This window comes from Lithobates pipiens, unplaced genomic scaffold (genome assembly GCF_037356315.1).
Source record: "Lithobates pipiens isolate NorthernLeopardFrog02 unplaced genomic scaffold, aLitPip1_a1.2 Scaffold_27, whole genome shotgun sequence".
Taxonomy (NCBI): Eukaryota; Metazoa; Chordata; class Amphibia; order Anura; family Ranidae; genus Lithobates; species Lithobates pipiens.
In genome coordinates, this window is record NW_027507788.1 from 117,379,938 (window position 1) to 117,397,339 (window position 17,402).

The 17,402-nt window shown below is 45.8% G+C and overlaps 1 protein-coding gene across 1 annotated transcript in view; it reads left to right on the forward strand.

Annotated features, from left to right (window-relative positions):
• The window catches only part of LOC143934089 (sulfotransferase 2B1-like), a 62,349-nt gene that overhangs the window by 27,814 nt on the left and 17,133 nt on the right, over positions 1–17,402 (forward strand). Inside the window, exon 3 of the mRNA XM_077457400.1 lies at positions 15,741–15,952. Within this exon, the coding sequence (XP_077313526.1) occupies positions 15,741–15,952 (212 nt within the window). The remainder of the gene's footprint in view (positions 1–15,740; positions 15,953–17,402) is intronic.

The following is a 17,402-nucleotide window of genomic DNA, read 5'->3' on the forward strand; positions in this document are numbered from 1 at the left end:
GGCATCGTTTTGCCTGCGTACTTGCGTAGCCCCTGGAACGCCTACGGAGCACCGCTGGTTCTGAGGACAGAGCACTGGAAGAGGCCATGGAGGAAGAAGAAGAGGAGGGGGTGGAGGAGAGAGGTGTGTCACAACCAATAGTAGCATTTTGGAGGCGTGGTGGCGGAACAACCTCCAACACTACTGCACCTTGTCCTGCATCCTTCCCAGCTGCCAGAAGAGTGACCCAATGGGCCGTGAAAGACAGGTAATGTCCCTGTCCATGCCTGCTGGACCATGAGTCAGCGGTAATATGCACCTTACCACTGACCGCTCTGTCCAGCGAGGCAAGGACATTGCCTTCCACATGCCGGTAGAGAGCCGGACTCGCCTTCCGTGAGAAAAAGTGGCGTTTGGGGACCTGCCACTGAGGAACCGCACATTGTACAAACTCTCGGAAGGGGGCCGAGTCTACCAACTGAAAAGGCAGCAGTTGAAGTGCTAGCAATTTAGCCAAGCTAGCATTCAACCGCTGGGCATGTGGATGGCCGGGAGTGAACTTCTTTCGCCGGTCCAGCAGCTGGAGCAGGGACATTTGCCTGCTATAATCGGACGTGGGTGTACCGCTAGCAGAGTTCCCGGAAGCACTTGGCTGTGACACACCTAATTCTACACCTTCATTCCTCTCAGAGCAGGTTTCAGAGAGGACTGAAGGTCTAGTGGGGTTGGAGATGCCAGCTGATGAGGAGCAAGGAGAGGTCCGCTTTGTTCTTTGGTGTGGGTCTTTGAGGTACGCTTGCCAACGAGCTGCATGGCAGATCAACATATGTCTGGTCAAGCATGTGGTGCCCAAGCAGCTGATGTTTTGGCCACGTGAGATACGCTTGAGACATATGTTGCAAATAGCAGCGGTGCGATCTGATGCACTCGTCTCAAAAAAGGCCCACACCAAAGAACTTTTAGAATAACGTGCAGAGGCAGCGCTCTGCACAGGCGGAGCTCTGCGGTGTGATTCAGTCGGTGTGCTGCCCCTAAGCTGGCCCCCGGCCTCGTTGGACATGTGCCTCCTCCTCCTCCTCCTCCTCTCTCCTTCCAGGCACCCACGTGGAGTCAGTGCCCTCATCATCCCCTCCCTCCTCATCGCTGTAGCAAACCTGGCAGTATGCTGCAGCTTGTGGAACATGACTGCCAGATTGCTGTCCTTCTTGAGCATCCGCTCTCTCTGCGCTCACGCTACTGCCTTTCTCTAGCTGAGTGTCATCATCAGAGCCCACAAAACACTGGGCATCCTCCTGGAGCATGTACCCAACACTGTGCTCAAAGAGTTCAGGAGACTCCTCAGGAGGACGTGGTGGGTCTAGGGAAGGAGTCACTGATGATGACATTGAGAGGAGGGAAGACGATGCGTTGGCAGCTGCTTTGCTAGTACCCTGAGACTGGGTGAGAGAGGATGAGGAGGATGAAGAGGGCTTGGTCATCCACTCTACCAAGTCGTTGGCATGTTGCGGCTCAACATGTCCAGCTGCCGAAAAGAAGGACAAGCGTGTCCCATGGCCACGTGCTGATGACAATGCACCGCGTCCACGAACAGCACTGTTGTCTCTAGACACAGAGCCTGCTTGCCCTCTTTTATCGGCTCGCGCCTGTCTGCCTCTCCTTGCTGGCCTTCCAGACATGGTAATGGCCTGAAGGGAGTTGGGTAAAAAAGCAGTTGGGTAGTGTATATTGTGCTAGAGGCACACAACACCCACTAACTCCTGCAGATGCCTTTATTATAGAACACCAGAGATAAAGGGGTATATACAGATGTATACTGTGCTGTGCTGGAGGCACACACAACTTCCAATAACTCCTGCAGATGGCAAGTGGGCTCAAATAGAGAACAGCTATGTAGGTGGATATAGCGGTATGTACTGGGTACAGAGCACGCAGACAGCACCCACTATCTCCTAACACTACTGACTGCAAGCTCTATTATAAAAGATAGATCACTATATAGGTGAGGTGAATATAGCGGTGTATACTGCGGTCAGGGCACGCAGACAACAACCACTACACAACAGCAAGATCGAAAATCATCCGAAAACGATCGGTGTGTACTGTGTTGAAGGTACACAGAACACCCATTAACTCCTGCAGATGCCTTTATTATAGAACACCAGAGATAAAGGGATATATACAGATGTATACTGTGCTGTGCTGGAGGCACACACAACTTCCAATAACTCCTGCAGATGGCAAGTGGGCTCAAATAGAGAACAGCTATGTAGGTGGATATAGCGGTATGTACTGGGTACAGAGCACGCAGACAGCACGCACTATCTCCTAACACTACTGACTGCAAGCTCTATTATAAAAGATAGATCACTAGCTATATAGGTGAGGTGAATATAGCGGTGTATACTGCGGTCAGGGCACGCAGACAATAACCACTACACAACAGCAAGATCGAAAATCGGCCGAAAACGATCAGTGTGTACTGTGTTGAAGGTACACAGAACACCCACTGCTTCAGACGCCAACACACTACACAAGGCCGCCGTGCTGGCGGCCTTATATAGTGTGGGGCGTGCACTACACAGCCTGAGCTATGATTGGCCACAGGCATCCTGCCTGTGGCCAATCATGGCTCTCCTCGCTGCTGGCGCTGCGATTGGCCAAGCATGCGGGGTCACAGTGCATGCTTGGCCAATCATGAGCCAGCAATGCACTGCGCCATCGCAGTGCATTGTGGGCCGTGAGCGCCACACGAATTTGGAGCGAACGGACCAAAATGTTCGGACTTCACCGAACGGACGAACAGCCAATGTTCGACTCGAACTTACGTTCGACTCGAACACGAAGCTCATCCCTACTTGTGGACTCTAACTTTCACACTGACCAAATAATATACACCAATTTTGACTATTTTTTACCAAAGATATGTAGCAGTATAAATTTTGGCCAAAATTTCTGAAGAAAAAATACGAATTTGCTGAATTTGAACATAAACAAAGACTTTTTTTATTTTTTTTATTTTTTTTAACAGAATTTTCAGTTTTTTTGTTTTTTTTTTGCTTTATAGCGCAAAAAATAAAAAAAAAAACAGCGGTGATTACATACCACCAAAAGAAAGCTCTATTTGTGTGAAAAAAAGAACAATGGGTGCAGTGTTGCATGACTAAGTAATTATCATTCAAAGTGAGAGAACCAAAAGCTGAAAATTGGTCTGGTTATGCCCAGTGGTTAAAGGGACAGTGTAAAAGTGTGTGTGTGTGTGTGTGTGTGTATATATATATATATATTTCTATATGTGTATATTTATGTATATATATATTAGTGTGTGTGTGTGTATATATATTAGTGTGTGTGTATATATGTATATATATTGAGGCTCCTGAAGAGCATGCGCTAGGCAGGTTTTACAAAGTTAAAGTTTGCCTAAACTGCAGTTTGGTTACAATTGTCTGTTAGACTTCAACATCAGTCTGACTAGACCATGAGATTTTCAGCCTGGCCACAGGGGGCACTGTCTCTTTTGGCAGGCATTGGAACTATGGTCTGGTTAGGTGCTTAAGCTACTCTCTCTCAGAGCCCGCCCAGTGGGAGTGGCGTTCTCGCTGTGTTTGCTGGGAGAGGGTACTTAAGATGCGGACGTCATGTGGTTCGGGGTTCCGGTCCAGAATGATGTACTGACTTCATGATCATGGTCCTCCTGACCAGCCCCCAGGAAGGCTATGGCCTGGGGTGCAGATCCACCCGACTTTAATGTCTCAGGGCTGGCTAGCCTGAGGCAAGAAAACTAACAGAAGGATTCTGAGGTGGTTGGGTGCCGTCTCCGGTTCGGGAGAGACCCAGTGTCTTCAAGCATTCCAGGGGAGGACTCTTCAGAAGAACACCACGTGTGGTTGGTTTTCTTAGCAAGAGCCTGGAAGGGCTGAAGTAACTGAGAGAATCCGGTTTTGTGGATATCGCTAAGCTGGCTGAAAGAACCAGGTATCCTACAAGTGTTCTCAAGCTTAGTTTTCCTACGTGTTCTACAACAACGTCTGTGGTAGAGACATTATCTTGTATGTTCTACAACATATGTGGCAGAGACTTGTTCTAAAGTAAGCACCTTGTTGGCTGCTGAGATGGACTGTCCAACCTGAGTGTGATCATCCAGTTGCGAATGGCTATTCTCTGGATGCAGTCGAAGTAAGCAAGTTCTTTAGCAAATCTGACTTTGACATTAAGAGTACCTGAACTTTCCTTTCCAACCCTCTGATCCCAATTCAAGGAGGTTATAAGTAACTTTGTAGTAAATACTGATTTGAAGTGCCAGAATAGGCTTGGTCTTTAAGTTGTTAAGTAACCTATTTATCCTGGTGCTTTCTTAAAGTGGTCCTGAAGGCTGACATTTTTATTTAATTTTTATTTATTTTAACCTTAATGCACTCCCTGCACTAGGTAAAAAACCTTATGAGTTCAGTTCACCCCTCTAAGCCTCCCCCCCCATACTTACCTGAGCCCGATCTTGTGGCAGCTCTGAAAACACTGTATACAGCAGCTCTCATCCTCCTCCATAGGCTCAGACAGCCGCAGGAGCCATTGAGCAGGGGGCAGCCTGAGCCATGCTCTGTGTCAATAGACCTAAAACGCACAGCTCAGGAGTGAGCCCATGCAAATGCCCCCATAGCAAGCGGCTTGTGATGGTGGGGACTCATCGCAGTGGGGGGGGGGGGGGGAGAGCCAGGAGCACCAGCAGGGGACCCAAGAAGAAGGCCCTGTGTTGATTGCATGCACTCTCCCAAGAACGAGAATCTTTCTAGCAATACACACCAAACGGAGCATGTGCATACTGACTCCAAAAACTCTGTCTCATCAGGAGATGGATTGGGGACACACAATGCAGAAGATTAACCCCTTAGGTTCTGGAGTGAGTATAACGAGCATGCTTTACTGCATATACAGACTGATTTTTACTGTTGTGGGTTTAGTGACACTTTAACCACTTGCCGACCGCTGTCGGCAAATATACGTCTGCAGAATGGCACGGCTGGGCAAAGTAACGTACCCGTACATTACTTTGAATTTCGCGGGCTCCATTATTGTGCCCACGGGACCCGGGGACTCAATCGCCGCGGGGATGCCCGCAATCGTGTCATGGAGCTGAAGAACGGGAGATGCCGATGTAAACAGCATCTCCCCATTCTGCCTAATGACAGGACACTGATCGTCTGCTCCCTGTCATCAGAAGCCGCAATCAGTGTCACATCACACACAGCCCATCCCCCAGAAAGTTAGAAACACTCACCTAGGACACACTTAACCCCTCCCCGCACCCTAGTGGTTAACTCCTTCAGTGCCAATGACATTTTTACAGTAATCAATGCAATTTTAAAGCATTGATCGCTGTATTAATGCCAGTGGTCCCAAAAATGTGTCAAAATTGTCTGATGTGTCCGCCATAATGTCGCAGTCACGATAAAAATCGCTGATCGCTGCCATTACTTGTAAAAAAATAAAATATTAATAAAAATGCCATAAATCTATCCCCTATTTTGTAGACCCTATAAATTTTGTGCAAACCAATCAATAAATGCTTATTGCAATATTTTTTGTAAAAAAAAAAAAAAAAATGTAGAAGAATACGTATCGGCCTAAACTGAGGAAGAAAAATGTTTTTTTAACATATGTTTTTGGGGGATATTTATTATAGCAAATAGTAAAAAATAATGCGTTTTTTCAAAATTGTCGCTCCTTTTTTTTTTATAGCGCAAAAAATAAACACAGAGGTGATCAAATACCACCAAAAGAAAGCTCTATTTGTGGGGAAAAAAGTATGTCAATTCTATTTGGGAGCCACGTCACACGACCACGCAATTGTCAGTTAAATCGATGCAGTGCCGAATCACAAAAAATGCCCTGGTCAGGAAAGGGGGTAAATCCTTCTGGGGCTGAAGTGGTTAAGCACAATTAGTTCTTAATTCTTTCCTTGGCATTCTTTGCTTGTAATCTTTTGTTTTTGTGCATTTTGTTTGCTTGAAAAAAACACATTAAAAAACAAACTTAATTTTATTTGTAAATAACCTCATCATGCTGTAAATCAGAAACAATAATGTATTACCAACTTATATAAAAGAACAATATGAAAAACAAAATCTATACGTTTGTAAGAGAAGGCCCTTTTTAAGCAACTTTACATCCCAGACAAAAGTAAAAAAATACGTTATCAATAAAAACTTGACTCTGTTAATACAAGATTATTGCATGATTATATACAGTATTACACTGGTGGTATCTTGTATGTCACGGAAAAGTACAGAAAAACTGATGCAGTACATTTTTACACAATCCTGCAAGCTCAGAAAAATAAAATATCCATTGATCTACCAGAAATGCACTCAGCTAAGTCTTATTGTGTGCTGACAACACACACTTTGTAGAGGGAGTGGTGTCAACCCTCCCCAGATGTCTTTTTGCTAAACTACTCAGACTCTTCCTTTTATCTTATTCTCCATAACGTATGGACTAACTATTCAGTGGTCCAAGAACTGGGAGGGAGATGACGCAGGACAGTTCTGAATTTCTGATATGGCCAGCTGGTATTTTTTTGCACTTATAGAACAGAAATGACAACATGCTTCCAATGGTATATTTAATAAAATAGGAAAAATGTAAACCGCGCTAGGAAAAATAGTGTAAAATTGACAAACTAACAAAATAGGCGGCAGCAATAAATGTGATATGGCACCCAACAGTAATAAAGTATATATAAAGCCGCGCCAACCCTCCACTAAATATAATATGAAATTTAAAAATAGAATATGAAAATAAAAATAAAGACTAATACAATTATGCAAAAAAACCTCAAATAATGTGTAGATAACCAAAAAAGCCAAAAAATGGCATAAAGTGAAAAAAGTCCAATCTAAGAAAAGTTCATAGGTGAATCCAAATAACGGACGTTAGTGTTCTTAAATGACAACACCACAGTGGTTCAACACTTTCCAAGGCGCGTGAAATGCCCGTCACCATATGTTGAATGCGCTTACCAGAAAATATATGGAATGAAGCATATATAAATGATCAGTGGATAACATCCAGGTTAACCTTCCTCAGCTGGGTCAGTGGTAACTATTCAGTGGTCCAAGAACTGGGAGGGAGATGACGCAGGACAGTTCTGAATTTCTGATATGGCCAGCTGGTATTTTTTTGCACTTATAGAACAGAAATGACAACATGCTTCCAATGGTATATTTAACAAACCCAAAGGGAGCAAATAAGAGAAGTTTGTTGTTAAGGGTTACATGTAATTTTTAAGCCATGCCAACTTTATATGCAGCATGCCATGCTTGCTTATTATCACATTGCACACATGTGCTGCACCACCACTCTTGTTAGACTTGCAGACACAAGCCTAGCACCTATAGCCATTTTTTTTTTTGCTGTCTGGAGCTTTCCTAAAAGCAAATGGCTGTCTCAAGCAGACAGGTATACTTTTTTTTTTTTTATATAATTGTATTTTTATTAAATTTCAAAGCAAGTACAGTATAATCGAGCAATGAAATAATCAATAAGCAGAAGTAAACATAGATTATAACATAAACGTTAACTATAGAAGTTAGAGATTAATGTCCACAAATGCAGGCACAAAAGTGAACTGCATAACTATAACAGGTAAAGTAAATAACATACAGTTTATGAAAGGCAGAAAATCCGTATGACAGTAGGCCGGAGGCCAGAGAGAGACAAAGCAACAAAACATGCATAAGATCATCATGGTGAATCTCGGGGGGGTTACCTGGACTAGTATATAGAGAGAGTAAATGGGAGGGGGAAAGATGGGAGTAGAAGCCAGAAAGGAGGTGCTACCACCAGCAGCTGCGGCCGTTAAGGGTGTACAGACAGGGGAGCCCCATATTCCGACCGATCCCAGGGTTCTCAGACTTTATCAAACTGGGAAACCAAGTCATGCACCGAGGCCGCCAGGTACTCCATTCTCCGTATCTCGGACACTAGTTGGAGAAGTCTAGGCTGGGGGGGTTGCGCCAGACAACCAGCATAACGGGATAAGCCGGGGGTCGATCGGAAGGGACACCCCCGTCACCTCCATCACCAACGATCCCAACTCTAACCAAAAAGAACGTATCAGGGGGCACTTCCGGAAGATGTGGAACAGTGACCCGATGTCAAGCCCACAACGCCAGCAACGCGGCAAGACTGAGGGGTCAAATTTGTGGATGACATCGGGGGTCCTATACCAGAACATAAGAATTTTAATTGCCGATTCCCTTTGCGTGACACACTTAGAGGATTTAAAAGCAGAGGCCCAAATCTTATCCCATGTCTGTAGGGGGATAGGTTTGTCCAACAACTGAGACCATTTACTCATATACAGATGTGTAAGTTCATTTAAGGGGGTCGACTCATGGAGGATTTGGTGGATAGAGGAGATTAGATGTAATTGGTGGGGACCCTGGGCGCAAAGGTGTTCAAAGGCCGTGGGGTTATCAAGGGTTAAAGTCGGAGATTTGGAGCTGAAAAGTTGTCTAACCTGTAGGTAGAAGTAAAACGAATGCTTGGGGATATCATATTTGTCACATAAGGTCTCGAAGGCATGAAGCCTACGCGAAATGGGGTGCACCAGATTTCTAAGTTGGAAAAGGGGGGGGGGTCCAGCCACGCGAAGGTCCTACCCAAAGACAGTCCATCGGGGATACTAGGGTTAAACAACACATTCGTGAGGGGGGGCAGGGTGAGGAAAGGGAGTACTTTTTGTTGCACTTTTGCCATATGTCCAGGGTAAAGGACATTGGGGCCATACATTGACGCCTAAGGTTAGGGTGCAGAGGGGACTGGGCACCCCAGATCAAGGAGCATGGGTGCACCGGATACAGGACCCCCTTCTCAATAGCAGCCCACTGACTCGTGGCGTTGAGAGGACCAAGAGGTAATAATTCGTAAATGAGTAGCATGGTAATATTTCACGATATCCGGAGCCCCCAGACCTCCCCGAGCTCGAGGCGCAAATACCACTGAACTGGCAAGGCGGTGAGATCTGTCAGCCCATATAAATTTAAAAAACGTCTTTGGAGAAGTTTAAGCTGTGGGGTTGGAATGGTGACTGGCAGTGTCTCAAAATGATAGAGCAATCTGGGCAAGACTGACATTTTAAGGACGTTGATCCTGCCCAAGAGGGACAGAGGGTATTTGGACCAGGTCAGTAGGGAGTTATTTATGTCTTGGAATAGGGGAGGAAAGTTTGCACGGAACAGGTGGGAGTATGAAGGAGTAAAAAAAAAACAGGTATTTGAGTGAGTCATTGCACCATCCATAAGGATAAGTTTCTTTAAGCCTAGAGAGTTGTGTAGTGGGTATGTGTATGGGTAGAGCTTCAGTCTTTGAGGTATTCACTTTGTAACCAGAGATCCCCCAAAGGATGAGAGTAGTTTGTGCAATGAGGGGAGGGAGACCAGTGGGTTGGTAATAGTTAGCAAGATGTCGTCTGCGAAGAGTGATAATTTATACTTCCCCTGTCGCATCACCACCCCATGGATATCTGGATGAGAACATATGGATTCGGCTAGGGGTTCAAGGCATAAAATAAATAACAACGGTGATAAAGGACACCCCTGTCAAGTTCCATTCATCAAGGGGAAGCAAGGCGACATGAAGGACGACATCTGTACCTGGGCAGTAAAAGTTGAATATAAAGCCTCGAGTGCATTTAAAAAGGGGCCAGTAAAACCATAGACTTTGAGCGTGGCGAACATATAAGGCCAGCAAAGCCTATGGAAGGCCTTCTGTGCGTCTAAACTAAGTAGCAATGCTGATTTGTTGGTCCTATCCAGAAGGTGCACTAGGTTGATTGTGCGTCGGGTGTTATCTCTGGCATGTCTGCCAGGGACAAACCCCACCTGGTCTCTGTGAAAAAGGTTGGGGGCAAAAACTGACAGTCTAGAAGCAAGGATTTTTGTAAATATCTTGTAATCCGAATTTAGAAGGGCTATAGGCCTATAATTGTCTGGGATGGAGGGGTCCTTACCCGGTTTGGGGATCACTGAGATGTAGGAGTGTGAAAAATGGGGGTGGGGGGTGCCCTCTAGTAGGGAATCGAATAAAGTGAGCATGTGCATCCCAAAATATCCAGGTAGGTTTTATAGTAGAAATAGGGGAGACCATCAAGGCCAGGTGATTTATGCGAAGGGAGCTCCCGTATTATAGCCGAGAGCTCGTCTGCCGTTACAGTTTTATTTAGGGCCTCTAAATCAGTTGACGAGAGCTTGGGAAGTTTCAGGTTAGAGAAAAAGGACTTAAATTTCTCTTGTGTAAAGTGAAAATGGTTTTCTGGGGATAGACAGTTATATAGTTTGTGGTAAAATTCGCCAAAGGTGTTGGAGATTTCACGAGGGCAATGAGCCTTAGTTCCGTCAGGTCGGGAGAGAAACTCAGGGAAGGAGTTGAATGTGCGCGGACGTAGTTTATTAACTAACATTTTATGGGGTTTATTGGAAAATTTGAAACATTTCTGCTTCATCCAGAGCAGCGATTTAGCTGCCCGGTCGAGTTGTGCCGTTTTAATCTGTTCCTTGAGTAGGGTGACTCTCCCCAGTCTCTCCACCGTGGGGGAGCCCAAAAGCCTCTGCTCTGCCGAGAGAAGAGCAGAAGTTAGAGATCGAATATATTTGGTTCTGTCTCTCTTCAGTCTAGAGCTCTCTGCAATGCAAGCACCTCTAAAAACGGCCTTGTGGGCTTCCCACAGGGTGGAAAAATCAGAGACTGACCCACTGTTTAGTTGGAAAAATTCTGCAAGGTTCTGCGCAAGGACAGAGTGGGAGCTTTCAGATTGTAAGAGATGATTATTAAGTCACCAGTGACAAGATCTGGGGTAGGCCTGAGTGAGCAGGAGATCTAGGGTAATGGGGGCATGGTCAGACCAGGTAATCGGCATCACCTCAGAGTCAACCACAAATGGAATGAGAGGGGCAGATATAAAGAAGTGTTCGAGCCGTGAATACATTTTATGAGCTGGAGAATAGAAGGTAAATTGCTGAGTTGTGGGGTGTTTAGTCCTCCATGAGTCGAAAAGGCAGTGGCATCTAATAAGCTGACGGAAGGAGGTAGCTTGAGAGGCAAGCTTCTTGGAGGGCGTTGAAGAGAACAGTGTTTGTCTATCTCTAGTGGGGGACATAACCAAATTAAAGTCCCCGCCGACTATCATAAAGGGCTGTGATGGATAATGGGAAGAGTCAAACGAACCATTAAGGAAGTCAATCTGACCAACATTAGGGGCATACAGGTTGACGAGGGTCAGAGAGGTGTTAAAGTATTGTCAGTCTAGGATTAGGTATCTCCCATGGGGGTCTACATGGGAGTTTTTAACCTTAATGGGGCATGACTTTCTGATCAAAATCTCTGCCTGTGGGGTCAGAGGCTAGGAAGGAGATGGGGAAGTGTTTGGAGGCAAACTTAAGGGAGCCATCTGCTTTAAAATGGGTTTCTTGCAACATAATCACGTCTGCACCAGAAGACCTGAATTCCTTCAGGGCTACCCAGCGCTTACGTATAGAGCCTAGGCCCTTTACATTGTATGACAAGAGCTTTAAAGCCATAAGGGCGATCTAGGTAGGTAAGCATATGTAAGTACCTGGAGGTTGCAATACACCCGACAATAAGTATCAATGAACCAAAACTCTAATCGATATAAGGTGTCATTAGTGTCAGTTATGCCTAGGCGGTGGGGAAAGATTAGGTATACCCAGAGCCAGGATAACCTGAGGCCAAACCAGCATATGCAGTGCATAAGTAAACAATAAAACTGATCTATAGGAATTGACACAGTAGAACAAAAAACATTACAAAGGAACATTAACAAAAGCGTCAGAAAAAGAAAAAAGAAAACAAAAACAAAAAAGAACAGAACATCTTGAGAGCCTGAGGGAAACATGTACCTCAGGAGACCCAGGGTATCAACCCAGGCTATCAACCCAAGCCAAGAGGGTCGTGGCTGGACGATCACCGGAGGTGGCCTTACGTAAAAGTGTGAGGGCCATCTATGAACTCGGAAATTAACAAAGTGCATTAACAACATATAGTCTTTTGTAAGAACAAAACCCATGGGATGGGGAAAACTAGTCCCAGCTTGAACATTCAAGACAAAGGACAAACTTGAAATGATCATTGCAACAGGATCTTATCCTTTCAATTCACAGAGGAAAAAGAAAAGATGGGGGAGTATGAGCAGCATAAATAATTGAACCATGTGGTGTATGGCGGGGGAAGTCAGGGAGGTTGTTTGGAAAACCGTGGACGTTGAGGTGTGGAGAGATGCCACCTGGATTTGCTCCTCACGGGTGTCCAGATGCAGCTTGGAGTATTGGGAAGTGGGCAAGTCTGGGCATCAGCTGGATGCATGTCTTCCTCAAGCAGGGGAGGGAGCCCGAGGCTCTTTAGAAAGTATTCACTCTCTGGAAGATCACAAAGGGTGTACTGAGCTTCATTTTTGGACACAAGCAAACGGAAGGGAAAGCCCCAATAGTATGGGACCTTGTGATGCTGCAGGTAAGAGGTAATTGGCCGAAGGTTCCTCCGTTTAGCCAGGGTGATGGGGGAGAGGTCACTGAAAATCTGCAACTTCACTCCCTTGTAGACAATTTGAGGTTTATTGCGCGTGGATTGGATCAGTGCCTCTTTGGTTTCAAAGAAGTGGAACCGGACAATAACATCTCTGGGGCTAGCCCCTGCTGGAGGCTTAGGGGCCAGAGAGCGATGAGCCCTGTCAAGGCACCAGTCTATGTCCACTACCGTGGGGGCCACAGCGTTAAAGAGGCCTAGCAGATAAGCACATAAAGCAGAAACTCCCACAGTCTCCGGGGTACCTCTAAAGCGCAGATTCTGGCGTCTCTCTCTATGTTCCAGATCCTCCTGTTGGCGCTGTAGTTGAGACACTGAGAGGCGCAGGTTGTGGTTGTCCTCCTCAACAGCCTGAACATAGCTGATCATCTCATCAAATTTGTTTTCAAGCGTGTCCGTGCGGTCACCAAGCTGGTTGATTTCCTTTCGCAGTTCCACCGCAATTTTATTTACCTCGGCCGAGACATTGGTTGTGATCTGTTGAAGCAGGAGATGTAGTTTGGCATCCAGTTTGGCGTCCAATATATCAGGGGTAAGGATCCCCTGCGGGGGTGGCAGACCCGAGTCAGAGGCTTGGGGGACAATAACTGGCAGGGAGCCAGAACCCTCCATTCCCAGAGGCAAGTCCATATTGGAGAAAGGGTCCGGAGGGAAATGGGAGGGAGGCAGCTGAGATCTGGTAACAAAGCGGTCCATAATAGGCCCCATCTGCTGATCAGGGATGTGTTTGTAATATTCCTGTTGCTGACCAATTTTTCCCATGGGGCGCTTTAGCACTGCAATGAAGAGGAATGCTTACCCCCAGAGCTTTTAGTAGCTAGTGTGGCGTGGCAGGGGTCATGGGGAGCAGATAGGCCCTTTAACTCATTTAAAAGTCATGTTGGTAAGTGGTAGTGAGACACATATCGATAGCTGATGATGGATTCAAATGGTTTCAGGAGAATCCACCCCCCCCCCCACACTAGTAGGCTGTGAAATTAGGAGCTGTAAGATGCTGGGTGTAGCAAGATGGCCGACTACATCCAGAGTATGCCGGAGCCAGGGCCTTGCCTAGATAGAGCTGCAGCCAGAGGACACCAGGCTCAATATCAGGTTGGATTTCCAGGCCTGTTCAGGATTCTGCCCCCCTATAAGACCTAGAGGGGGATCCAGGAACAATCCCTGAGGGGACTCACCAAGCCGGAGAAAGTCTGTGCGGGGGTTTATGAGGCAGCTTCCGTCCACAGGGGCCCTGCGACCGGGTGATTCCTCCCCTGATGTCCGCCTGCTGGCGTTGGATCAGCTCCCGGCGGGCTTCGCAGGCGAGCACGGCGTTCCTGGAGGCCTAGTAGGCCGCAAGATGGTGGCCGACGGGTGACCAATGGAGTCCGCAACGGGCCGGATTGTGCGGCCTGCGGGCAGCGAAACACGGCCAATTCCGTATGGGGCTGTAGGGCGAAGCCCGGTAGACAGGGTGGTCAGCTTTGGAACCAAAAAGAGCGAATCACAGCGGAGGATGGCTGTGGATTCCGAAACGGCCAGCAGAGCACAGGCAGAGAGCGTCCTTCCTGAGTTCCGGCTGGCCACGCCCCCAGACAGGTATACTTTTGCACCTCCCGCATGTTTAAGGTAAACCTGAATTTAAAAAAAATGAAGATTCACTGTTTTTATAGGTATAGTGTCCTATGACTCTGGATGACAGTGACCTTATGGCGATGTCACACCCTCTGATACACCAAGGATAAAGAATGACTACTAATTTATGTAATGCACACAGCAAATCAATAACGCTATAAACAACTGGTAGGACCTAATGTCTCTGCCCCAAACCCTGAAACCCGGGGTGGTCCTAATTAAGGGGTGGTACTGGGAACTAAAGGTCCATTGGTCTCCAAACCCCTCCCACTAACCAGTGTGTTAGTAATCGTTGGGGCCCAAAGTTCAGGTATTGGAGTGCTCAGACTTGAGTAGAATAAACAATACTGGGTGTAAGTGCCCAAGCTGTATCCTAAAAATAGGTGTCTCTGTCCCTTTAAGCAGTGGCCAGGAATTTGTGTCTAATGGCCTTTCACCACCAAGCTATCTGGGATTTTTCTCCTCCCATTCTCTGTCTGGACATGGTGATGTCAGCTGTGGCTCAGGCATCCACCATGACAATTTTCCACTGACCCAGTAAAGTGAACAGAGGCACAGGATGATCCCCCATGAACCTGATCTCTCTGGGTACTACATTTGTCAGGCAGTTCCCAGCAGTCCTCTGTCCTCCCAGGCTGCATAGCAGCCAATCAAAGTGCCTTCTGCAACATGGGGGAGTGGGTAGGCTCTCCTCAGGACTCTGTTAAGGCTGTTTATAGCCACATAGTGCCAGTCTGTCCTGTGCCCTCTCCTCCTAGACAGGCAACCAAGGAGAGGGAGAAATGCTTGCGTTGGCAGCTGCAGAGGCAATGAGAACCTCTGCTACAGTCCGGTCCATGCAGTGGTGGGCAGAAATGCTGCACATTGGGGCTACATGGACAACATCTGAAAATGTATATTGTGCCTAAGCAGTACCCTGAAAATGTACTTTATGCCAGCATATCCTCCTAAAAATGGCAGTCCACTTCCTGTGCCTAGGCACTCCAGTGTCTACAGCCTCGTTGCTGTACCCTTTTAATCTAAGGCGGTGTGTGTCTGACTGAATCTCACAAAATTTGTACTTTTATATGTCACTATTGTGCTGCTTGCTGTTTTCCTTGCTGGCGAGGAAGCTGTACCCGAGGAACACAGTGCAAGGGTCTCCCTGCTTCTGCTTTAATCATTCTGTGGATCTATGCTTACTTCGCATCTTTTACTGTTTTTTGAATATTCACTCAGTACTCCTCATCGAATCACCAGACATCAGGGTGGCAGCTTAGACACGATGAAGCAAATGCCTCTACCAAAAGGGCCACCTCTGCACTTGCAGAACAAGTAAAGTAGAGAAAGGAAAGACCATTGGAATATTTGTCTTGTGGTTTGTTACTAGAAGTGGGTAGAGATTTTTCGGTAGCCTTTAAGTCCTAGGGACCAATTTTGGGGCAGTCTGTGAAATCCATGGAAAAAATTTGGAACATAAAGGCTCAGTTGTCCCTATCCTACACCAGCTCAATAGCCCAGTACTCAATTCTATAATGTTGACACCTATTTTCTTTTGTATTTATTTTTAGGTACCAATTGGATGATGGAAATCCTGAGTCTTATCCACAGCAATGGTGACATTTCCTGGTGCCATAAAGTCCCTAACTACATAAGAATCCCCTGGCTTGATGTCTGCGGCCCTGGAATAAAGCTAGTGGATGAATACCAATCTCCTCGATTATTCTCTTCTCATTTGCCCATACAGTTTTTTCCAAAGTCTTTCTTTTCTTCAAAAGCTAAGGTAAGCATTTTTTATACAAAATATTTTCTGGGTTTCAAAATAGTTTGTCAACACAAGGGATGTCATGAATTAAAATGTAATTTGTATGGGGTATTTATGGCAACAAATTCAATATTTATTTTTATTTTCTATGGCAAAATGGAAAAGCGATGTCAATGTTATTGGTTAATATGGGTAATACAAGCACTTTAATGCCTCATTTACACTTGTGGTTGAACTGCCTTTTACCCCCCAAATTATCCCCCTTAAGCTGAAGAGGCAGTGGATGGGGGTGTTCTCATGCCAAAAATGCCTGTTGAATGGGACTTATTCAACTGAATGCTGTGTGAATGATGATGACCTCCATCTCTGTTTTACAATTGTTACCTTGAAATTTAAACCAGCATTCCCTAATGGACAAAGAATTTGAGAACCGTGATAAGAACATACTATCCAATAGCTTGCAGAGAAATAATGATGGCTATTTACTTGAATAACATCTGTTAGTAAATGGAAAAAATGAAATAGTTTGTTTGGACTCTCTTGGCCCAAATTTATTATTTTTAAAGTGAAAGAGAACCTGGAGTTGGGCTTTAAATTTAAAGTGGTTCAATGGTGCCATTATCTTTCTACAGTTAACGTGGTTCTAAAGTCTAAACATTTTTTTACCTTTAATGCACTATTTGCATTAAGGTATCAAATTTTTAGACATTAGTTTTATCTCGCCCCCCCCCCCCTTTACTTACCTGAGACCTCATTCTTTGTTGGCGCATCTGGAACCATTTTCTCGTGTTGCTGTCAATCAAGGCCAGTGACGGGGGACAGTGCTGAGTTGTGTCAATAGATGCAGCACCAGGGCCCAGGAGCGAGCATGCATGAGTGCCTCCATGGGAAATGCCTTCCCATGGGGGCACTGGACAGAGGGGCCAGGAGCACCAGTGGGGGACCTGAACAAGAGGATCAGGGCTGCACTGTGCAATTCCATTACACAGAGCAGGTAAATATAGCGTTATTTTTTGTGTTTTCCTTTTCCGACAACATGATCCGTTCGGACTTTGTCCGATCGTTGTGGAGAATTCCGATCTGACAAAGTGCCACGCATGCTCAGATCAAATTACGAGACCAAAGCTATTGGCTACTAGCCTGAAAGTAGTCCCGTTGTAATGAACGGATGTCCTCACGTTCCGAACGATCGGATTTTCCGACAACTTTGTCCTACCGTGTGTATGCAACACCAGTTTCGGACAAAATCTGTCTGAAAAAATCGGATTTTGTGGTCGGAATTTCCGACCGTGTGTACAAGGGCTTACAGTGCAATAAAATGTCTTTACAAGTACACTGCTTTTCTCAGCATATTGACCCCGATACACATGTTATAGAAAACACCATAGAAACACAAGTACAATAGCTATTTCTCAAATCTTTTTGTGATATAGTTAGTGTTGGTTACAGCAAGGGCAGAAGAAAACTT